This window comes from Phalangium opilio, unplaced genomic scaffold, assembly GCF_054372755.1.
Source record: "Phalangium opilio isolate 3A_F unplaced genomic scaffold, DU_Popi_V2 ptg000011l_1, whole genome shotgun sequence".
Taxonomy (NCBI): domain Eukaryota; kingdom Metazoa; phylum Arthropoda; class Arachnida; order Opiliones; family Phalangiidae; genus Phalangium; species Phalangium opilio.
Window position 1 is genome coordinate 10,963,687 of NW_028324147.1, and position 19,904 is coordinate 10,983,590.

General features: G+C 37.0%; 1 protein-coding gene across 8 annotated transcripts in view; it reads left to right on the forward strand.

Annotated features, from left to right (window-relative positions):
- Positions 1-19,904, forward strand: part of LOC149712123 (transient receptor potential cation channel subfamily M member-like 2) — a 47,963-nt gene that overhangs the window by 23,090 nt on the left and 4,969 nt on the right. For 6 of the 8 annotated variants that reach the window (XM_089860711.1, XM_089860705.1, XM_089860704.1 and 3 more), the window contains 17 exons: positions 716-840; positions 1,663-1,854; positions 3,264-3,498; positions 3,678-3,771; positions 6,251-6,503; positions 7,716-7,800; positions 8,011-8,074; positions 9,409-9,625; positions 11,971-12,114; positions 13,032-13,265; positions 15,893-15,956; positions 16,030-16,146; positions 16,250-16,303; positions 16,378-16,486; positions 17,395-17,578; positions 18,398-18,528; positions 19,539-19,681. In XM_089860711.1, coding sequence (XP_089716837.1) covers positions 716-840; positions 1,663-1,854; positions 3,264-3,498; positions 3,678-3,771; positions 6,251-6,503; positions 7,716-7,800; positions 8,011-8,074; positions 9,409-9,625; positions 11,971-12,114; positions 13,032-13,265; positions 15,893-15,956; positions 16,030-16,146; positions 16,250-16,303; positions 16,378-16,486; positions 17,395-17,578; positions 18,398-18,528; positions 19,539-19,681 — 2,445 coding nt within the window. The remainder of the gene's footprint in view (positions 1-715; positions 841-1,662; positions 1,855-3,263; positions 3,499-3,677; positions 3,772-6,250; positions 6,504-7,715; positions 7,801-8,010; positions 8,075-9,408; positions 9,626-11,970; positions 12,115-13,031; positions 13,266-15,892; positions 15,957-16,029; positions 16,147-16,249; positions 16,304-16,377; positions 16,487-17,394; positions 17,579-18,397; positions 18,529-19,538; positions 19,682-19,904) is intronic. The other 2 variants (XM_089860706.1, XM_089860708.1) reach the window with 2 other exon arrangements.

The following is a 19,904-nucleotide window of genomic DNA, read 5'->3' on the forward strand; positions in this document are numbered from 1 at the left end:
TTAGGTTCAGATTTTAAGGATAATTTTAAATAAGGACCTCCGACCAATCTCGTAACGCCTTGCCTTTTTATTAACAAAATTCTCATGGCACGTTCCATGTCTCGCGCCACGATTATCACGTTGCGCGCGAGTTTTATCAAATCTCGTGATAAATTTCATTCGACACGGAACGTGCTGAGATTGAAATGGTTTCGAATATTCCCTACTTCAAAGAATAAAAGTCATTAACTTCCGGTTCATCCTAACGTTCCTGTAATGTTTCCTCAATCTGCGTTAACTAAAACATTAGTTCTCAATTCTCTCAATATATAGCGCTAGGCGCTTATTTCTAGATTGTCACTTGTTTAGGACGGGTAACTTTTAAGATATAGTCTCTTGTTTGTATCAAGAAGCGATATCTAGTTTATTAGGGAATAGGTATAAATTCGCCACATTTCCAGCTTTATCTCCAGTGCAAACGTAGTTCTGGAGTTAAACCCCGCCTCTAAATTACAACCAGCATCTCGTTGGTTCTTAAAAACTCACGTCAGCGCGACGCGAATGACGAAAATTACAGTCATATATTCCGACTTAGGAGAGGCGAAATAGCCCGGCCTTCTTTTACGTCGCCCCTTGTATTGTTAAAGGGGGACTGGGACTACGGGACGCTAATACTTAGGCAACTCGTGCCTTCTCCCTAGTAAACTAGATATCACTTCTTGGTTTTATTTTGTAGCTCAACAAAGGAAATACGACTGGGAGATTCAAATGCAACGGGATCTAGTCTTGTGCTTAGATTGGAACAATCCCACTGTCGCTACCTATGAAGTGTTCAAGAAGGATCCAGGAACAAACTTAAAGGTAAACCGTTTACTCTATGTATTTAATTCTTATTTTAATAGGGAACATAATGAAACCATTTTTAATCGATTTATGTTGATAAAATGAAATCAAAATCATTAACAAAACTTACCCTACGTCTTTCCTTAATTTTAAATAAAGTTCCAAAAGTTGAGGCATGCTAAGCAAATGTTAATTTTTAACCAAGAAATAGTATATTTTTGCAGGGATAGATGTAATTTTTGAAGCAGGAATGGAGAACGGTTAGTATTTACTTCAGTCAGACTCATAGCCCAGTAAAGAGCCTCTCCCTTCAACACGTAACGAAAATTTTAAATTATCTTATTGGCTCTCTTAAACTACGTTTTGATGACGTTGCTGACGGTTACGGTGAAACATACGTTATTCCTTTTTACCTCTGTCGCTATGACCCGCCCCTTCTTTTATACCCCCCCCCCGTCTCGGGGAAAGGGGTCCGGGATTTTGACCTGCGCCGAGATTATTCTGTTCTCTATTCCTGCTCTTAAAATTACATCTAAAACCGGCATAGGGAACTACAGCCAATTACCTACCGCCATCATTAGCATAACTTACCCATCATCTTTCGTTAATTTTAAATAAAGTTCCAAATGCTGAGGCATGTGCTCATTTTAATAAAAAAAAAGAGTATATTTTTGCTAAAACCGGCCTTATCTACTGTAGAATAAAAGCGTGAAAGTATCAGCGAATAATTTATGACAGTTCCCTACGGTGATTTATTTATCAATCAAAAAGATGAAGCAACACTCCACTTTTGAAACTTCGTTATAATTTTTATTAAATTAAAGAATCGAATTTTCGTAGATAGAGAAAATTTTGTTTGAGCGAGCTCTGCTACAACTCGACAGAGAGGAATTCGTCGATTTGTTTCTTCGAGAAGGTTTTCAACTTCACAAATATTTGACGCCCAAATGCCTAAAGAGACTCTTCTTAAAATCATACGAACAAGAATTCTTTCAATCTGTCTGTTGGGAGGGAGTCCTGGGACACAACTCCGTAAGTCATCTAACCCTTACAAAGTAACAAAAAGTGTAAAATGTACTCGAAGTGTATTTGTTTCTCAGTAAAACCAAAAGTTCTTAGAACTATGACAAAAGCTACTTTCATTCTAAAATAGCTTGCCTGGTATATTGAATGCAATTTCTTGAGCAGAAGACTAAAAAATTTCATTGGACTTAAAAACGAGGAATACTGCGTTGCCATTGGCTTTGGGTCGTCTGCTAAATCGAACCTCTTACTCCTAACTTACTTCTCTCAGCCTGTGAGAATTCGACCTATCCCGTAGGGGTAAGTGGATCGATTTAGTTCATGCCACTAAACCAATGGCGGGTGGCGTAGTAGTCCTCGTTTTTAAGACTAATTAAATGCTAATTATTTTCTAATAAGAGATAATTAATTTTTTTTAAATATTTTTCCTATTATATTTAAGAAAAGGCGTCCTTTCAAGGTATAATGTTATCTGAACTTTTCCTTTTATAAATTATTATTTAAAGTTTGTTTTGCATAAATTTTCCCAAACGTGAAGTAAAAGTTTTGTGTATTTTCAAGTTCACGTCTTTTAACGTTCTTAGATATTAACTAAAACAAGTTGGGAAACCAAAATAAACCTCTCCGAGTCGAGTCGCAATTAAGAGATTTTTCTTAAATAATTAAATAAATATAATTGAGATTAAATATTTTAATCGTCATTAATTTACCTTAATTCTAGTTAAGTCGTTTTAAGAAACTTTATTCCTAAAATAATTTTAAACATAGCTATTGCTGACGTTTGAATTTAAGCATTGGCCTCTTTAACTATTTTTGGAAATTTAGGGTATATGGATAGGCGATTGATTGACAATAAATGTTAAGAAACACCCAATTGCTTGAAACTTTGGTGGAAGCTCTGCCATTGGGAGGCTAGACGTTTCTTGTAGCCCTAGCCGATCGCCGCGTACTTCTAAATTCTAACGATTGGAGTCGAAGCCAAAATTTGCTTTTTGCGAACACGTGGTTTGCTCCGATTTGCGAACGCGGTAACACACGCACACACACAGATACGTCCAGTGTAATACCTCTCCGTGACGTCATCGTCACTCGGAGAGGTAACAATAAATGATTATTTGCACGATATTTAATTTTATTGCATTTCTTTTCTTATCTCATTTGCTTATTTTGGCTCCGCGTTTGGGGACTGTCCATAGAACCCACCGTACCTCGGTACTACCGCACATATCGGACCACCCTGTATTTTGGTTTTGAAGTTGCTGATTTTCCCGTTTTCGCGAAATAGGCCTAACCCCCATTTACGAAGTATAACATGATAGTGAATTAAACTTTTAAGAAATATAGTGTTACGGAAATGAATGGGAAGCGCATATAATAATTATTCTTATAATGTTACTTTCGCGTACAATTCTTATTAGGTTACGAAACCGAGCAAAGATTTTTTGGAGACGGACATCAACTATTTGATCGAATTGCTCTCGGACATTCCCGATTTTATCAATCTTGAGGAAATGGGGTGCAATGCTGCTGGAATTTATTTGCGCAATTCAACTGCGGCTGAGAGGAAGTCCGTGGCCACACTGACCATTTATAGCGTTTTAACTGACCGTCCTCGTTTAGCCAAACTGCTCTGGAAACATTCTGATCAACCAGGTGAGTCTGAATTTCATTTTACATTATAATCGATTGATTGAATCACGAACAATCGACCAATCAATTGGTCTTCATTAATTTGGAGTATTAGCGCTATCAATCATTAAATTATAGATGAGATGTCCTATGTTTTGGAAAAATATGTGAAATTAACACGTGTTTCAATCTTTGTATCGCAGTTCACTTGGCCTTGGTCGTTTCGTTTATGTACGAACGTCTGGTTTACTATATCAGCGACTCGACAGTTTGCAAGAAAATGGAAGAACGTAGCAAGTTAGTTGAATACCGTTTTCTGGGCTATTAGATCTTTCAATTTGTGGGACTAAAATGGGATGCCCAATGCTAGTCCCTTACCATTCGAGCGCCGACGTATGTGCTTGCGATGGGTTTAAATGTGATTTGTCAAAATATTACATATAAATTATCTCTCGAATATTTGATACCACGATAAATTTGAGAATCTTTTCGTAAAAGCTTAGAAATTGACAAAATTGTAAAATGTTATTTCTTGACTAAAGTATAATGACCCATATACGTCCATTATGTATTAGTTCATTATTCCGGGATAGAACTTCGGGGTTGTACGCTAATCCGGTATTCACTTCTGGGTCATTATACTTTAGTCCGATGACATTTTACGATTTTGTCCCGCCCCCCATTGTACCTTGTTCCAGTTTTTAAATACGGCGTTATACACTGTTTCAGTTTTTAAATACGGCGTTATACACTGTTTCAGTTTTTAAATACGGCGTTATACACTGTTTCAGTTTTTAAGTACGGCGTTATACACTGTTCCAGTTTTTAAATACGGCGTTATACACTGTTCCAGTTTTTAAATACGGCGTTATACACTGTTCCAGTTTTTAAATACGGCGTTATACACTGTTCCAGTTTTTAAATACGGCGTTATACACTGTTCCAGTTTTTAAATACGGCGTTATACACTGTTACAGTTTTTAAACACGGCGTTATACACTGTTCCAGTTTTAAAACACGGCATTATACACTATTCCCATTATATTTTATTACAGTTCGGTAGTATACCTTGTTCCCATTATACTTGATTCCATTTTTACTTTCTTATAACAAAAACTTTAACGTGTAAAAGTATGCCAAGCTTCGTTTTGGAACTACTACACCGTAAAAAGTTCCTGAGGTAACGTGTACATACAGCCAAGTTTTTTTTATTGATATACAGTTTTATGTATTTTGTTTGTATAAAACATCGTTAAAAATGAATAAATTATAAGCTTGCATACTTACCCGCGATAGCATAGTGACGATGTGTTTTAAATAAATAAACTGTAAAAAGGTATATTATCTCAGAATGTTTTAGGGTGCAGTGGTTCCAAAGTGAAGCTTGGCATATACTTAGTTCTCACCGTTAATGATTTTGTTAGGTCAATATTAGAATATTTCGTTGAAAGTTTCAAATAATCGCCAGTTTTTAAAATATCAAATTTGAACTGTCGGTATTGGGTTCTAGAATATTCGCACGCATCTAGCGTTCTTGTCATAGGTCAGGGAAATTAACATGATGCAACGAGATGTTTGAATTTTATCAAAGTCAAGAAATTAAATTTTAGATTTTTAGTTGAGAGGGTTTTTGGGTTTAGGAAAAGAGTGCTTTGTAAATATAGTATGAATGTTACTATATCTATAATTTAGAAAAATTATTTTCAAATTAAAATTCGACTCGTTTAAGACAATTAGAAGGAAGGCATCCGGACCATCTGGAACATTTTTATTACTTTTCCGGCCACCATTTTAAAAGATGATGGCAAATTAAATCCCAAAAGCCCGTCTATAGGATATAGGAAACCATTGCGCTAGTCATTGTGAAATTGGTTGAAATAGGGTTTTTTATATTTCTGGCCGCCATTTTTCTAGATGGCGGTGGGTTGGATATATATTTTAAAGGGCCCTTTTCAGATGATACAACTTTTTGACTTATTTAGATTAGTCAACATGAGCTGAGTAAAGTAGTTAGGTCGTGTAAACTGAAGTTCGACAAGTTGAGTCACCAACCAGACCTTTTGACATGAAACGTTTTAACCAATCAAATGGCATTTCTGGCCTAGTTTGAGTTTCACGTTTACAGGTGGCGTTGAAAAATTACATTAGAAGAGCCTTTGATTCGTGATTTTGCGTTGTCCTCTTTTCAAATTGAAACGCACCAATGAAAGGAAGATACAGAACAACGGTTACTTCATTTAGTAACTAAGCGACAAGTCAACTCAAAATGAGTATCAAAGACAAAAACTCACGAGCGCTCTTAATTTTTGTTTTAAATTGGTGACGCAATCGTTGCTGAAATGTTATTGCTTGCCGAAAATTTGTTTTTAATCATGTGAAAAGAAGAAAGTATATACATTTTTTAATAGAATAGTTTGATGAATTGTATTAACTTTTTGATTGAGTCAAAAGTTTTTACCGTCTGAAAAGGCCTTTAGTGCATTCCAAAATTTTCTTGATTATATCAGGAGTTCATAATAACCCACCATCGGGGGGGGGGAGTACGAAACTGGTTAAGAACTCCTGCTTATATTCATTTGACTTACATTGATTATAGAAGTTAATGTACTTAACAAAGATACTCTTGACCTCTCGGCTATTCTAATAAGATTAGACGAATTGACAGAAACTAGAGAAAACGTTTTTGGGACTTTTTTTTTGAACCCTAGGATATAAAATTCCTGTTTAAAATGTAGCGTTAGTTACACGTTACACGTTACCATATTCTTCTCTTCAGAGAATTCGCGGCAATGGCAACGGCGGTTCTGGACGCTGGTTACAAAGAGTCCAGTTGTCGAGCCAGAGAAGTGCTATCAGAGAAAATAGTGGACTGGGGATACAAAGCGGCGATCGATGTGGCAGCTTCCGCCAATAACAGGGCATTCATGTCGCATTATTGTTGCCAGAAATGGTTGACTTCCGTTTTCTTGGGCCAATTGCGTTTAAGAGATCTTTCATGGGGACCCGTTACCTTCCCTCAGTGGTTAAAAGTGAGTTTGATATTTTGGTATGGTCTACTTTTCTTAGACTAACAAGAATGGGACCCATCGTTCCCGTCAGGACATTCTTTGTTACTTTTCTGGCCTCTTTTTAGCCACATCGTTTGATGAACTTCTAACGATGGGGGTTTTAGTTTTACTCGGTGTGAAGAAGATGTAGATGTAGAAGAAGTATCGTTCGTCTTTTTAAAGGGAGAATGAAAAGAGTGATTGATGGTTTTCAAAGGGAGAGGATTATGATTTGTCTATAACAGTGCACTGGGAATGTACTCTGCACACATAAATTAACACACTTAGAATGAAAAGGGATAAATTGTGTTAAGGTGATATTTTTCATTCATTGGTGATTCATTGGAGAAAGGATTATGATTTAAACGTTGAATATAGCGCGTCGAGGGCTACTCACTAAAAACTCATTGCCGATTTTAAAGGGGATTTTGAATAAGGGTTATTTAGTGGTTCCGGGTAATCATTTTAGCACTGTTAAAAGCAGCGCGTCGAGGGGCTATTCACTAATTAAGATTTTCTTTCATTGGTGATTTTAATTGATGCTTTTAAATGTGATAGGGGTTTATTGGTGATTTAAAATGGATGGGGATTAAGGGTAACTAATCCCTATTCCAAAGATAGAATGTTCTCGATATATGGAGCCTTACAAACGATGGGGCTCTAATCTGGCCGGGGCCATCTTGTTTGCAAGATGGTAGAGGGCATGTTCAAGCCCAAAATCTTGCCATTAAGTTAGTCTATAGGCCTGACATTATATTAGCCGGTATACTAAATAATAATGAAACTTAATATCAATTTTGTTGCGTAAGGTTCTGACTACATTTCTGGTTGCATTAAAGGAGCTGTTCGGACCGTGTGACAAACGACGATCTTCCTCGTACAGCTTAGCATAGCGGGTGGGTAAAAAAGTAGAAGGGATTGGGCTGCCCCTTTAATGGTAGCTAATCTTACAAATCTTTCTTATTGAATACCAACCCAACTTCTTAGCTTCCTTAGTAAAGCAATTTTGATTTTGGGCTGGGCGTTGATTATCAGTGAGTGGGTCAGTCCGGATTTGGCTCTTTATCATATTCTTCCGAATAATTGTTATCTTGTATTCTAAGGAAGAGGTAGCTCGCTTAGATAAGACTTCGTACTGCATCTAATGTACAAGAATGATTTTTTTGATTGGTTGTAACCTTTTGTGTTTTGTAGGTGATTTTATGCGCTACGTTAATATTCCCGATCTACATTTGGGCATTTTTTGTCAAAGGAGAGCAGTATGACTTAAATGATCATGGTAATTTTAAGTATTTAATTTGGGATGCGGCGATTTCGCTGTTGAAGTGAGAATGAAATGGCCGCTAATGAAAGTTTTGTTAATGATTTTTCTGTTGTTTTATTAATTAGTGTAATTCGATTAAAATGGTTATGTGGCCATTTCATTTGTTTCCCATTTAAGGATGTTTGTTATTGCTCGGGGCTTAATTCTACATGAAAATTTATTTAGATGAAGAAACGGACGAAATTGATCATGATGATTTGTTGTCAAGTTACCATGACGCCCTAACCGAGTAAGTCACATTGTATTTGTCGCAAATTTGGAAAAATTTGTAATAATTCTCAATCGCGAAAATTACTTCCGCATCTTTTAAAGTTATCAAGGGTAACACAATAATAATAAGTATGATAATGATATGCACTTTCCGTTGATATTCGTAATGATGAATGGTCTTAAGAAATGAAGGTGTTTTTCAATTTCATCTTATAGATAGGGATTGTTGCTGGAAATCGAACTTTACGGTCAAATATATAGAATGTACAATCCATATACAGGGTGTTTCAAAAAGGGTGTTAGGGCCTAAATACAGTGGGTTTTCTGAGCGATTTAGTTTTGACCTCAGGGCCACCTTAAAACCAGTTATGATTGACCCATTAAAATTGCTAGGTTCAAAATGGTGCGCATTTAAAATCTAGCAATTTAATTTCATTAGCATTTCCTTCATAAATTTAAGCGGTCATCCACAAAACACTCCAATCATAACTTGAGGGCAAAATCGTCCACTGTGCTTCGGTCATACCACATTTTTTGAACACCCTGTACTACTCCTTTGAGGGTGTTTATACCTGTTGGCTTTCTCCCTCGCCCTCGAGGTTCAATTCAAAATTTTTAAACACGTTGGCTTTTCAGAAAGTGGTATTATGTTACACTTTCAAGTCTACTTTCAAAATATCAAGTTTTTAATATAAATGAACCAAAGTTTATATTTTTAAAATCCATTGAAAAATCACGAAAACTCAGTTTCGATATATCAATAATTTTGTCTTGTCGAGCTTGTTCGCCCGTTTGATGACATCAGTATGACGTCAGGGAGAAAAAGCGCGGGAATCCTATTCGCGCGAGGTATACGCGTCTCGACTCTCGAGCTTTTCGCCAGTCTAAACTCTGGGTCTGATAGCAGAGAGAGAGTGGCACCATCTCACGTGAAAAATATATGTGACGTCAGCCTACGGGAAACGTTTTAGCCTGTCATAAAAAGAGGATTTCAAATAATTTCATATGAAGCATTTTCAAATGCATATTGCCAAATAATAATTAGAAATCGGAGAATTAAAAGCATAAAATTTTGAGCTCACAGAAATTAATTCTATCTTTTGTTATATAAATCAGAGGTTTTTCAAACGAAGCTTCTCATTCCCTTTGATTAGTGTCTGAGCACCTTATAGCAATAATTTACTAAACAACCATAAGCGCAGTTATTATGTGTGCACCCACGCTTGCTCAACACCTTGTTAATCATTCAGAGTCTTATGAGAAACGCTCTCTTTGCATTTCCGTAACTCGTAACAGACATATAGTAAACAAATAACCCTTTTTTATGATTTTTTGATTTCTTAATAATTTCAGTCAAGACAAAATGTACCTCCGTGACCTCGATTCGGACTCGAAAGTGAACTTCATGACCAATGACCCCGATCTCGAAATTAGGGCGCTTCCAGGTGAACATTCCAAAACGAAATTGCACGCAAAACCCCAAGAATTGTTCATTCACAAGGATTTACCTTTATGGAAAATGCTCTTTCTAGTTTGGAGTGCGCCCATTACGAAATTCTGGATGTTTCAGGTTAGATATAATTAGGAGTGTGCGAATACCACTTTTTGGGTATCGAACCGGTTATCGAATACTAAAAAATTTTGCTTATCAAATACCGAATCGAATACCGAATAGCAGAAGCGCATGACATACGAAGTGATTTTCTATTATGCATAACATAGCGGCCGTCTTATACGGAAAGCTTTTACCATCAAGGGGGGGGGAATGTCAGCCCCCTTTCCAACTTTATTTTTCCTCTCGCGCCGAGAAATCCAAGCGGGTGGGGTTCGGGTGGATTTTGTAGGTGCGTACGCATATATCACCGTCTAGAAATAGTTCCCCTTATTCTCGCCAGACGGCAACCCTAATAAATCGATGCAGTTCTTGTCAGTATCCCCCTTAGGTGGCTAGTGCCGACTCAAATAAAAATCTTTCCGTATGAGACGGGTCTACCAAAGAGTCTAGAAAATCACTTCGTATGTCATGCGCTTCTGCGAATAGTTAGGCCTTGGTAAATTTCTTACTAACCGATTAATCGCGTATAGTTAAGCCTAGTATTCGCGAATAGTTAACCCTTACTCTCGAATACTAGGCTTAACTATTCGCGATTAATCGGGTGGTAACCCTAATACTCACGAATAGTTAATATACAGAAAGGAGAAAAACATTTTGAAGCTCCTAAATTTCAAAATACCGCTCCTCATTGGTGGCCAAGTGTTTCTTAAAATTTTGCTAGGCACTTGCTGGTAGTTTTTGATGGAGGACAAATAAAATCGGGATGATATTTTTTAAAACAAGGTGGGTCTCTCTAGTGCCAAGGACCTAAATTTATGGTGGTCGAACTTTAACCGAATAGTCAGTTCGGTATTCGATGTTCATCAGATGATGTGGCTAAAAATGGGCTGATCGAATAATTCGGTTCGGTATTCGATCGAATTATTCGATTGAACCGCACACCTCTAGATATAATCCTAAATTTTTATCCGAGTAAAATTTTCGAAAATTCTTTTTCTTGTTTAGTTACATCCTTTATTTACCCCTAATTACATGAATTATCCTATAAAATCTCTTTTCATTTATCCCAAGTCTATCTTTCAAATAATTGAGGAAGCCAAGTGGCTATGTAATTCCCAAGAAAACCTATATTTTTGAACTTGGTTATACTTTCATGAACTCAATATCAATGGCGAAACCCTCATATGAGCGGTCTTCATAATCGTACTGGTTTCAAGAAAAATCAGTTTACCCATTACGGCAGTTCCCTAAATAGCAGTGCAATCGTGACGTGTAAACGATGGGCGTTTAAGATGGTGTATGTTTAGTTATTTGACATTAAATAGTTCTAGGTCAGGTGAGGTTAATTTAGTCTGGTTAAATTTGGTTATTTGTACCACAATATTCTTAGGTTAAGTTAGTGGGATTATTTGAATCACCTTAAATTTGGTTATTTGTACAGTACCAGGGATAGATTTAATTTTAGAAGTAGGAATGGAGAACGGTTAGTATTTACTTCAGTCCGACTCATAGCCCAGTATAGAGCCCCTCCCTCCAACACGTAACGAAAAGTTTAAATTATCTTATTGGCTCACTTAAACCACGTTTTGATGACGTTGCTGACGGGGACGGCGTAAAATACTTAATTCCTTTTTACCTCTGTCGCTATGACCCGCCTCTTCTTTCATACCGCTCCGTCCCGTGGAAGGGGCTCCGGGACTTTGACGCACACCCACATTACTCTGTTCTCCATTCTTACTTCAAAAATTAAATCCATCCTTGTTTGTACCAAAAGAGTGTTAGGTTAGGTGAGGTTAGGTTTTGTTATTTAAACCCCAATAGTATTAGGTCATTTTTGTAATGGTTATATATTTATCACTAAATTGGATAGAGAAAATTAATCCTCCTCTCGCAGTGCAAGCACTGAGAGAAACTGAACTGATACCTTATCTCTCTGTAGTTTCTTGGCTCACGAAAAGCCTGCCGGCAATGTGGAACGGCAAAAACCACATTAGCGAAAACTATGTATTTGCCTGAAACAAGACGAAATTTCGTAACACACTGAAGAACTTAGTAATACTTCGTTTTATTTGGGCAATACATGAAAAACTGTAGGGAACTCCTTTCTCTAGAACTAAATGTTCTATACCCCTTTTTTTATAATTTCCACTCGGTTTGTCTCAAATTACACATCCATTAATTTATGACTGAGTTGTAACACCCTGTATAGTCTAACGCTAAAATATCCGACTTCAGTATCCGATATACATATTTAAGTAAATTGTAGTCCTATATTATCCACATTTCTTGTCCTGTAAAATTCCCTGAAACATATACAAAAAGAAGGAACGTAATTTTTTTGCTTGACTCTTCTTTTTCAGATATCGTACATCGTGTTTCTATGCTTGTTCAGTTTGGCAGTGCTGTACCCATCGTGTGGAAATTGGTACTTGGACATTAGCGTCTGCTCCTGGATCGTATTGATCATTCTCGAAAATGCGAGAAGAATTTTAATATTGCATAAGGTAAGTAAAAGAAGCCAAAATGCAAACAAGCCCTTTTAAGTAACTCATTAGTAATAAGTATGCACTGTACGTTAAAAATGAATGCGTTGTTTATATTTATTCAGGGATAGATTTAATTTTTGGAGTAGGAATGGAGAACAGAGTAATCTGGGCACGCGTCAAAGTCCCGGACCCACTTCCACGGGACGGAGGGGTATGAAAGACGAGGCGGGCCATAGCGACAGAGGTAAAAAGGAATTACGTATTTTTCGCCGTACCCGTCGGCAACGTCATCAAAACGTAGTTTAAGTGAGCCAATAAGATAATTTAAACTTTTCGTTACGTGTTGGAGGGAGGGGCCCTATACGGGGCTATGAGTCGAACTGAAGTAAATACCAACCGTTCTCCATTCCTACTTCTAAAATTAAATCTATCCCTGGTGTTATCATCCTCAAATTGAATAAACGATTTATGTAACCATAATGAAATGAAATTTTATCCACATTAATTTGCACATATTGAAAGGTCCCAGGGTCTACAGGGTTTTGAAAATAACCCTGATTTTAGGCGTTCCCCATGACCGTATTCCTACCCCTAAACATTTTGCTGAGTAACTCTTTTCAAAATTAATAAAATTTCAGTACCAATGTAATTTATAGCATAGATTTCAATAATGATAAGGAAATTTCTCAATATTTAATGGATTTCTAGCAAAAACGTGTCATTACCATAATTAAGCGTAATTGTGCTTTAAGAGTTGTCCATCTTGTTTCGTTTTAGGTAAAAATTTCTGTCTAAACATGATAGGGAACAACACATTGATTTCTTAACAAATTTATCATTACAGAAATTAATACTAAATGCATATCATACTTATTGTTATTATATTGTATTTAGTGACTTAATGTGTGGTTTTTTTGGTTTTTTGTTTTAAATAGAAATTCGCTCGTAGTGTTCCTCTGTTGTCCAAAATCTTCGAGTTGATTTTGATTTCATCTTTCGTCGTGTTCTACTTTTCGGCTCGTGTGGTTTACGTCAACCAACTACTGAATAATTACGATTGCAAAGTGATCCTCTGCATCGTTTTGCTTTACTTTTACTTTCGCTTTATCGTTATTTACCTCCCAATATCTCCCACCTTAGGACCTCTGCTTTACAGGATCAAACTCATGGTAAGTCATGTTCCGTAAGAATTGCTCAAGCGACAGTGGCGACGTATGATTGTCTGTCGAAAAAATTGTTCTAGTGATGTTTCACTCTTTTTATATAGGCCTATCGCAAGTTTCGAGAAGATTTACTCGCGTTGAAATGTATTAGTCGCTAACTGTCTATTGGCTACTCGATTTCGAATCGCTTTACTGAAAAGTAATTAAAATCACGACTCTTAAGTAATTAAAGTGCCTATACTCGGTTTCAAGTCTGTGAGAGACAATTGGGGGGGGGGCTTATCAAATGTTCTCTGAATGTGTAGTGACGCGCCACTTAAATCCGGTATGTTATCGATTGGACGTGTTATCAAAACAGCATTGTCCAAAACGGCTTTTTCATAAACGCGTTTGCCATTATAGCCATTTCTCGTTTCAGCGCATTTTGATTACAGCGTTTATATCTTGAGCGTTGTTTCGTATTGTTGAAGGTATAAGTATTAGAGCTCGGCATTATCTATCCATTATCCACGTTATTTTATCCATAATCCAGAATTATCAACAGAAGTTGTATATTAAATAGAATTATGTCCACAACATTTATCTATAAATAATCGATTATTCACTAATTTACGGATAACGGATGGATAATGCCGAGCTCTAATTAGTATTGATTTCAGCTTTAGGTTTGAATTTTAATGGTTATCAAACAAAGAGTTTCGTGGTCTAGTTTTTTAATGCGTTTTAATGTTTGGTTGGGATGGGTTTTTTGAACTCCTATAAATTACCTTCCACCTTATCCAAAATATCCTCCTATTAATTAGCTGCCACCTTTTCCAAAATATCCTATTAGCCGCCACCTTTTCCAAAATATTCTCCTAGAAATTAGCTGCCACCTTTTCCAAAATATTCTGATATGATTAGCTGCCACCTTTTCCAAAATATTCTCCTATTAGCTGCCACCTTTTCCAAAATATTCTTCTATTAATTAGCTGCCACCTGCCACCTTTTCCAAAATATTCTCCCATTAATTAGCTGCAACCTTTTCCAAAATATTCTCCTATTAATTAGCTGCCACCTTTTCCAAAATATTCTCCTATTAATTACCTACCACCTTTTCCAAAATATTTTCCTATTAATTAGCTGCCACCTTTTCCAAAATATTCTCCTATTAATTACCTACCACCTTTTCCAAAATATTCTCCTATTAATTACCTACCACCTTTTCCAAAATATTCTCCTATTAATTACCAACCACCTTTTCCAAAATATTTTCCTATTAATTAGCTGACACCTTTTCCAAAATATCCTCCTAATAATTAGCTGCCACCTTTTCCAAAATATTCTCCTATTAATTAGCTGCCACCTTTTCCAAAATATTCTCCTATTAATTAGTTGCCACCTTTTCCATAATATTTTCCTATTAATTAGCTGCCACCTTTTCCAAAATATTTTCCTATTAATTAGCTGCCACCTTTTCCAAAATATTTTCCTATTAATTAGCTGCCACTTTTTCCAAAATATTTTCCTATTAATTAGCTGCCACCTTTTCCAAAATATATTCCGCGAACCAGTCCCTAACCTGAGGATCACAAACGGTTATGAAACGCTGTAGTACTAAACCGCTGGTTGGGAAAATAGCGCTATATTGAGAAACGCGGAAAGAACAACCGCTGTTTTGGGAAATAGCGCTGTATTGAGAAACGCGGAAACAGCAACCGCGGTTTTGCTTCCACGCGGTTTTGCAAACCGTTGTTTTGGGCACCGCTTTATTCCAAAACGCTGTTTTGAAAACCGCTCAACTACCCGTGAACCCTTAAATCCCCAGCTGCAAAAACCAGTCGGACCGACAGCAAATCTGATCAATCGGCCCATAGAGTTATCGGACTGTCGGTCCACAATACTTCATGTCCGAGCCATTGAGAAGTCGATGAGCACTCGAATAAGAATCAAGCGGGCTTCAAGCAGACTCAAAACTAACTTGTCAACCGACAGGCTGAATATTGGATTAGCGTCACTAAACCGACTCAAAACTAACTAGTCAAACAGCAGCCAGAAAAATGATGCTGCATGGAATACCATATATTTTGTCGGTTTAGTTAGCTCGACTAGTTAGTTTTGGGTTGGTTTTGTGACTCTAATACAATATTCCGAGTGTCGCTCGACAAGTTAGTTTTTAGTCGGCTTGAAGGCCACTTTATTCTTATCCGAGTGCGCCTTGACTACTCAATGGCTCGGACATGAAGTATTGTGGACCGACAGTCCGATAACTCTACCGGGCCGATTGATCCGATTTGTTGACGGCCCGACTAGGTTTTGCTACTGGGGCTAGCAACTTACGCGTACAGGTAGAAAAATCAGTTCATGAGTCGCTTGGACCAGTTTTAAAAGCTCCACCATTTTGAAACACGGCGTGCGCGAGCGATCCAATAAGAGGTTATTTGAATTGATAAAATTTGTTTAAAGCTAGCGCAGCGCGGGAAAGGATTTTTTTTAAGTTGCTCAGTTGTAAAAATAATGTTTAAATGGAATCATTATTCCAAATTGTCCTCAATGTGCTCTATATAAATATTTGATCCTATTTTTTTAAAAACACCACCCTGTGTACGAGCAGAATTTTGAAGCCCTAAATACCATAAATGATTTTGTTTCAGATTTTAGAGGATTTCATTAATTTTATGAGGATGGCTGTTCTCGTCATTGCTTCCGGAGGAATAGGTAAAATTAGAGCGCACGCGCAGTGGTAAAAAAGTCAGGATCTGAATAATTTTCTTGGTTTTAATTTGCGCAGTTATTCACGTGACTCTGTATCCCGATTTTCCGCTATCTTTGGAACTGTTTCGGCGAATATTTCACCGCGCTTGGTTTTCCATGTTTCTGACACCAGTTGACGATTTGGAACCGGAAGGTAAACCGACATAATGACAATTATCAATTCAGATGGTTGTCTGGTGATTTAATTAATTTACTATAACAAAACTTGGTTTACGGCGACAATTCAAATCTTTTAGCAAGCAACGAATGTCGGAAAAGAAACTGGTCGGACCTTTGTTTAGCCGGGACGTGTAAGTATATCATAATGAGGTATTACAGATTTTTTAAAAAAAATCATCCTTTTAAAGCACAATAATTATTCCAGTTGCTGATTACGAATGTCCCGATACTGGAATCTGGGCTTACATGTTTACTATCCAGTACTTTTTATTGCTGAAGTTGATTCTTCTAACGCTTCTAATGGCTTTATTCAGGTAAGAGTTGTTCTCGTATGGAGTAGTCAATTAAAGGCTCTGGGGCGCTATCGGATTGCTCTGAATAGTTTTCATATTACATTTGTAAATATAGATTATCGAGCACTCGGATTTCCGTTATATTCCAATTTTGACGGAAGCAAAAACTAGCATTAAAACCGCTCCTGATATATATTTCATGAGCAATCCGTTGTTTTTTATGACGTAATTTAACAAATCGCGATCTCAAAGCATTTAATTACAATAGGCTGTAACAGTAAGCTCCAAACGTATAAAACCGCTCGATTCTTAATATTTGAATATTTTTAATTGTACGACCAAACGTTTGGGCATAAATAAGATTGTTATAGCCTATGTTAGACAGTCACTAGACTAGATTCCTAGTAGAACAATTATTTTTTGTCCATGATGAAGTTTTCTCCCGTCTTAATATAATCATATGTTCATAAATTATGTTCCATAAGTTTGTCACTGGTTACTGAGAGCTTGTCCTGAAGTGGCGCAGTTGATACGTCATATAATCTCGTAAAGCGACGCGTGATCAGGCGCTGTTAAAGTCTTAGTACAGACTAAATAGGAAGATGGACTGCAAAAGCGAGTGTAGTCAATTCTCTCGTCGTTATAGTAGTCTAGCACTAGGAAGTATAGGAAGTGTCATACTTAATGGAACATATCTTTTAAACTTAAAGTGTTCTCCGAAAAGGTTTCTCTTGTATGTAGGACACACGTAAAAACATTTAAGGCCCCATAGTTTTCCCCGTCTGCATAAATTAATGACGCGAAAACACCACTCTTAAAGCCACGAATCTTCCCAAGTATTAACCATGGCCTAAAACTATTAGTAAGCATATCTTCCATGCTTGCCAGTAACCGGGTTATACACTGTTTATTTATAATGTATTTTTTAGTTCAACAGCTAGCAAATTGATCACGGAATCAGACTCAATTTGGAAATATCAGCGATACCGATTGATAATGGATTTTGATTCTCGCTTGCGTTTGCCCGCTCCTCTCAGCATCTTTAGTTTCGTTTTCATCGCCATTGAATTGCTCTACCGACTCGTATGTTATTGCCTTCGTTGTCGCGGACAAGTAAGTACTCACAATGCCTACAAAAATGTACACATTTCTCCATCGTGTAGTCGCTATTGCGCATCTTAAACCAACCTTTCTACTGTTTTTTACTCGTGCGGGAAAATCCCCCCTCGCACGAGTATTGCGCCGACTTTTCAAGGTCCCTCTCTCTAGCTTTGGCAATGTATGGCGACATGAATACCGTGTGTTCGGGCCTTTTCATACCCATCATTCCGAATTCGATTTTTTTAAAGTAAACACTTATTTTGTGACTCCACCAGAACGAACTCTAATTGAAGCCACAAAAAGGGTTAAATAGACTCCACCTCCTCCGAAGCGCGCGATGGTGCGGTGTTTTAGGGAGGGTTCAAGGAGATAACTTTCCTTCTTAAGACTTAAACTGTCTGCTGCGAGTTCTACTGTTAAGTTAATATTTATCAGCCTCGCTCAGAACTGGAGGTATGGCGTCTAGTAAAGAAATTTTTACCTCATGCTCGCTTTTTTAGCCTATTGTTTCACTTTTTTATTATCTTTCATATCCTGCACGAGTGTCCTTTCTGCTGGGAAACTGATTCAAATATCTCCTTCCCGTGTTTCGGTTCTAATTGTAATGTACTTTTGGCCTTGGATAATATTTTCACAAAACATTTGAGATCTTTTCAACTGTCCCAAATGATATTTCATGTTCTTGTCATTTTGAGCATTTTTATGCCTTCCTTGAAAGTCTCAACCTTTTACCCGTTTTTCAAACACTTGTGCCAGCGCAATATCACGTTTATATTTACAAGTTTTCCAATGTAAAAAAGTATTGAATGAAAGATACTTGTATCATTATAGCGTGTGAAACAAGTTCCAATCCGTGAATCGGAGAAAGATTACAGTTTTTGGAAAATGGTGGCGGAGGAACATAGCAAATATTTGACCCAAAAGGAACAGGAAGCCAAGAAAGTAGAAAAAGAAATGGAGAAGTATGTATGATTTTTAAATATTTTTTGTTTTGCGGTCCTTAGAGCTGAAAAACGACTGTTCAGTCCCTTCACGGATGGGCGCCTTTACCCCTTTTCTTCCCCAGTTTTTGGTGTGACCTGATGCATTTGGGTGATGAATTAAGTTTTCCTCGAATTTTCCACTTACATTCTCTTCCAGTTCATGTTATTGTTCGTAGGTGGTGTGACAAATTTTATTTCAGATGAAATTATTTTACCCCCCAACTGAGAATCAAACGCGGTAATCCGGGGCAACCTTATAATAAATTTAATAGTGAATAATTCTTAGACACTAGAAGTAGCGCAAAACGATAATATGGCCGGGGTCCATCTTGTTTACTTTAATATTCGTGCTTAGTTACTAACATATTTAAAAGCTTGTTCGACCAATCAGCGCTCTACTTTAATATTACCAGTCATCTTTTGTTAATTTTTCGCCCCAGTAAATAGCTCATTTGATTTTTGAGCCATTCGGAATAATGTCTTAGAAATTATATTTTTGTTTCTTAGAGATTGATTTCATAGTGCAATAACACCTGGTTGCTAAATGAGATTCAGGTTGTTCGCCTACTTCCCTTAGTATTCAAACGCCAGTTTTTACTTCCGCTGGGCAGTAAATATCTGCTTTTGTTGGCTTTGAGGCAATGTTCATCAAACGAGACCCGCCTAGTCTCTCCTTATTGTATTCTCACTTTCCTATATTGCCATTTACCTTTAGTGATAATATCTAATCCGCTATTAAGTGGTTTTCGGTGCTTATTAGCATTTTAAGGATGACCTCCTATTTCCTTTAATGTTTTGAAGGTCAAACGGTTGAATAGTCATTCTGGCTTATTTCGTAAATTAGTGGTTTTTTGGCGCTAATTAGTTGAATTTGTTAGAGAGGTCATTCGTAAATAATCCTAGGTAATTCCTAAAGTTACCTCGCAGTTTCTATCCCCTTTAACGTTGTTACAGGTCAAAGGTCAAGTATTTTCTCAATGTATTTATAGGCTGATGAGTATGGCGGAGGATTACGAGTATTTGAAAACAACTTTACGACAACTAAAAGTTCGAAACCGTAATCTCGAGAGGGTCGTCACTAACGTCGTCTCCCAATTGGAACTAATTAAAAACGTTGTTTCTAGTAAAGAAGGTCAGTTTAGCATAACATAAATAAAGAAACAACAATAAATAAGCACTCAAAAAATACCTAATGTCAATATAATAATTTCCGGGTAAAGCGATTTTCACCAACCCAATTTGGTAATTTTAATATTTACCGCAATTCGGTAATGAAAACCAGCTTTGTGAGGAGCAATGGGCTCGTGTATGGTGAGGAGTGAGAGGCAATAGGTATAAACACCAGCAAAGGAATA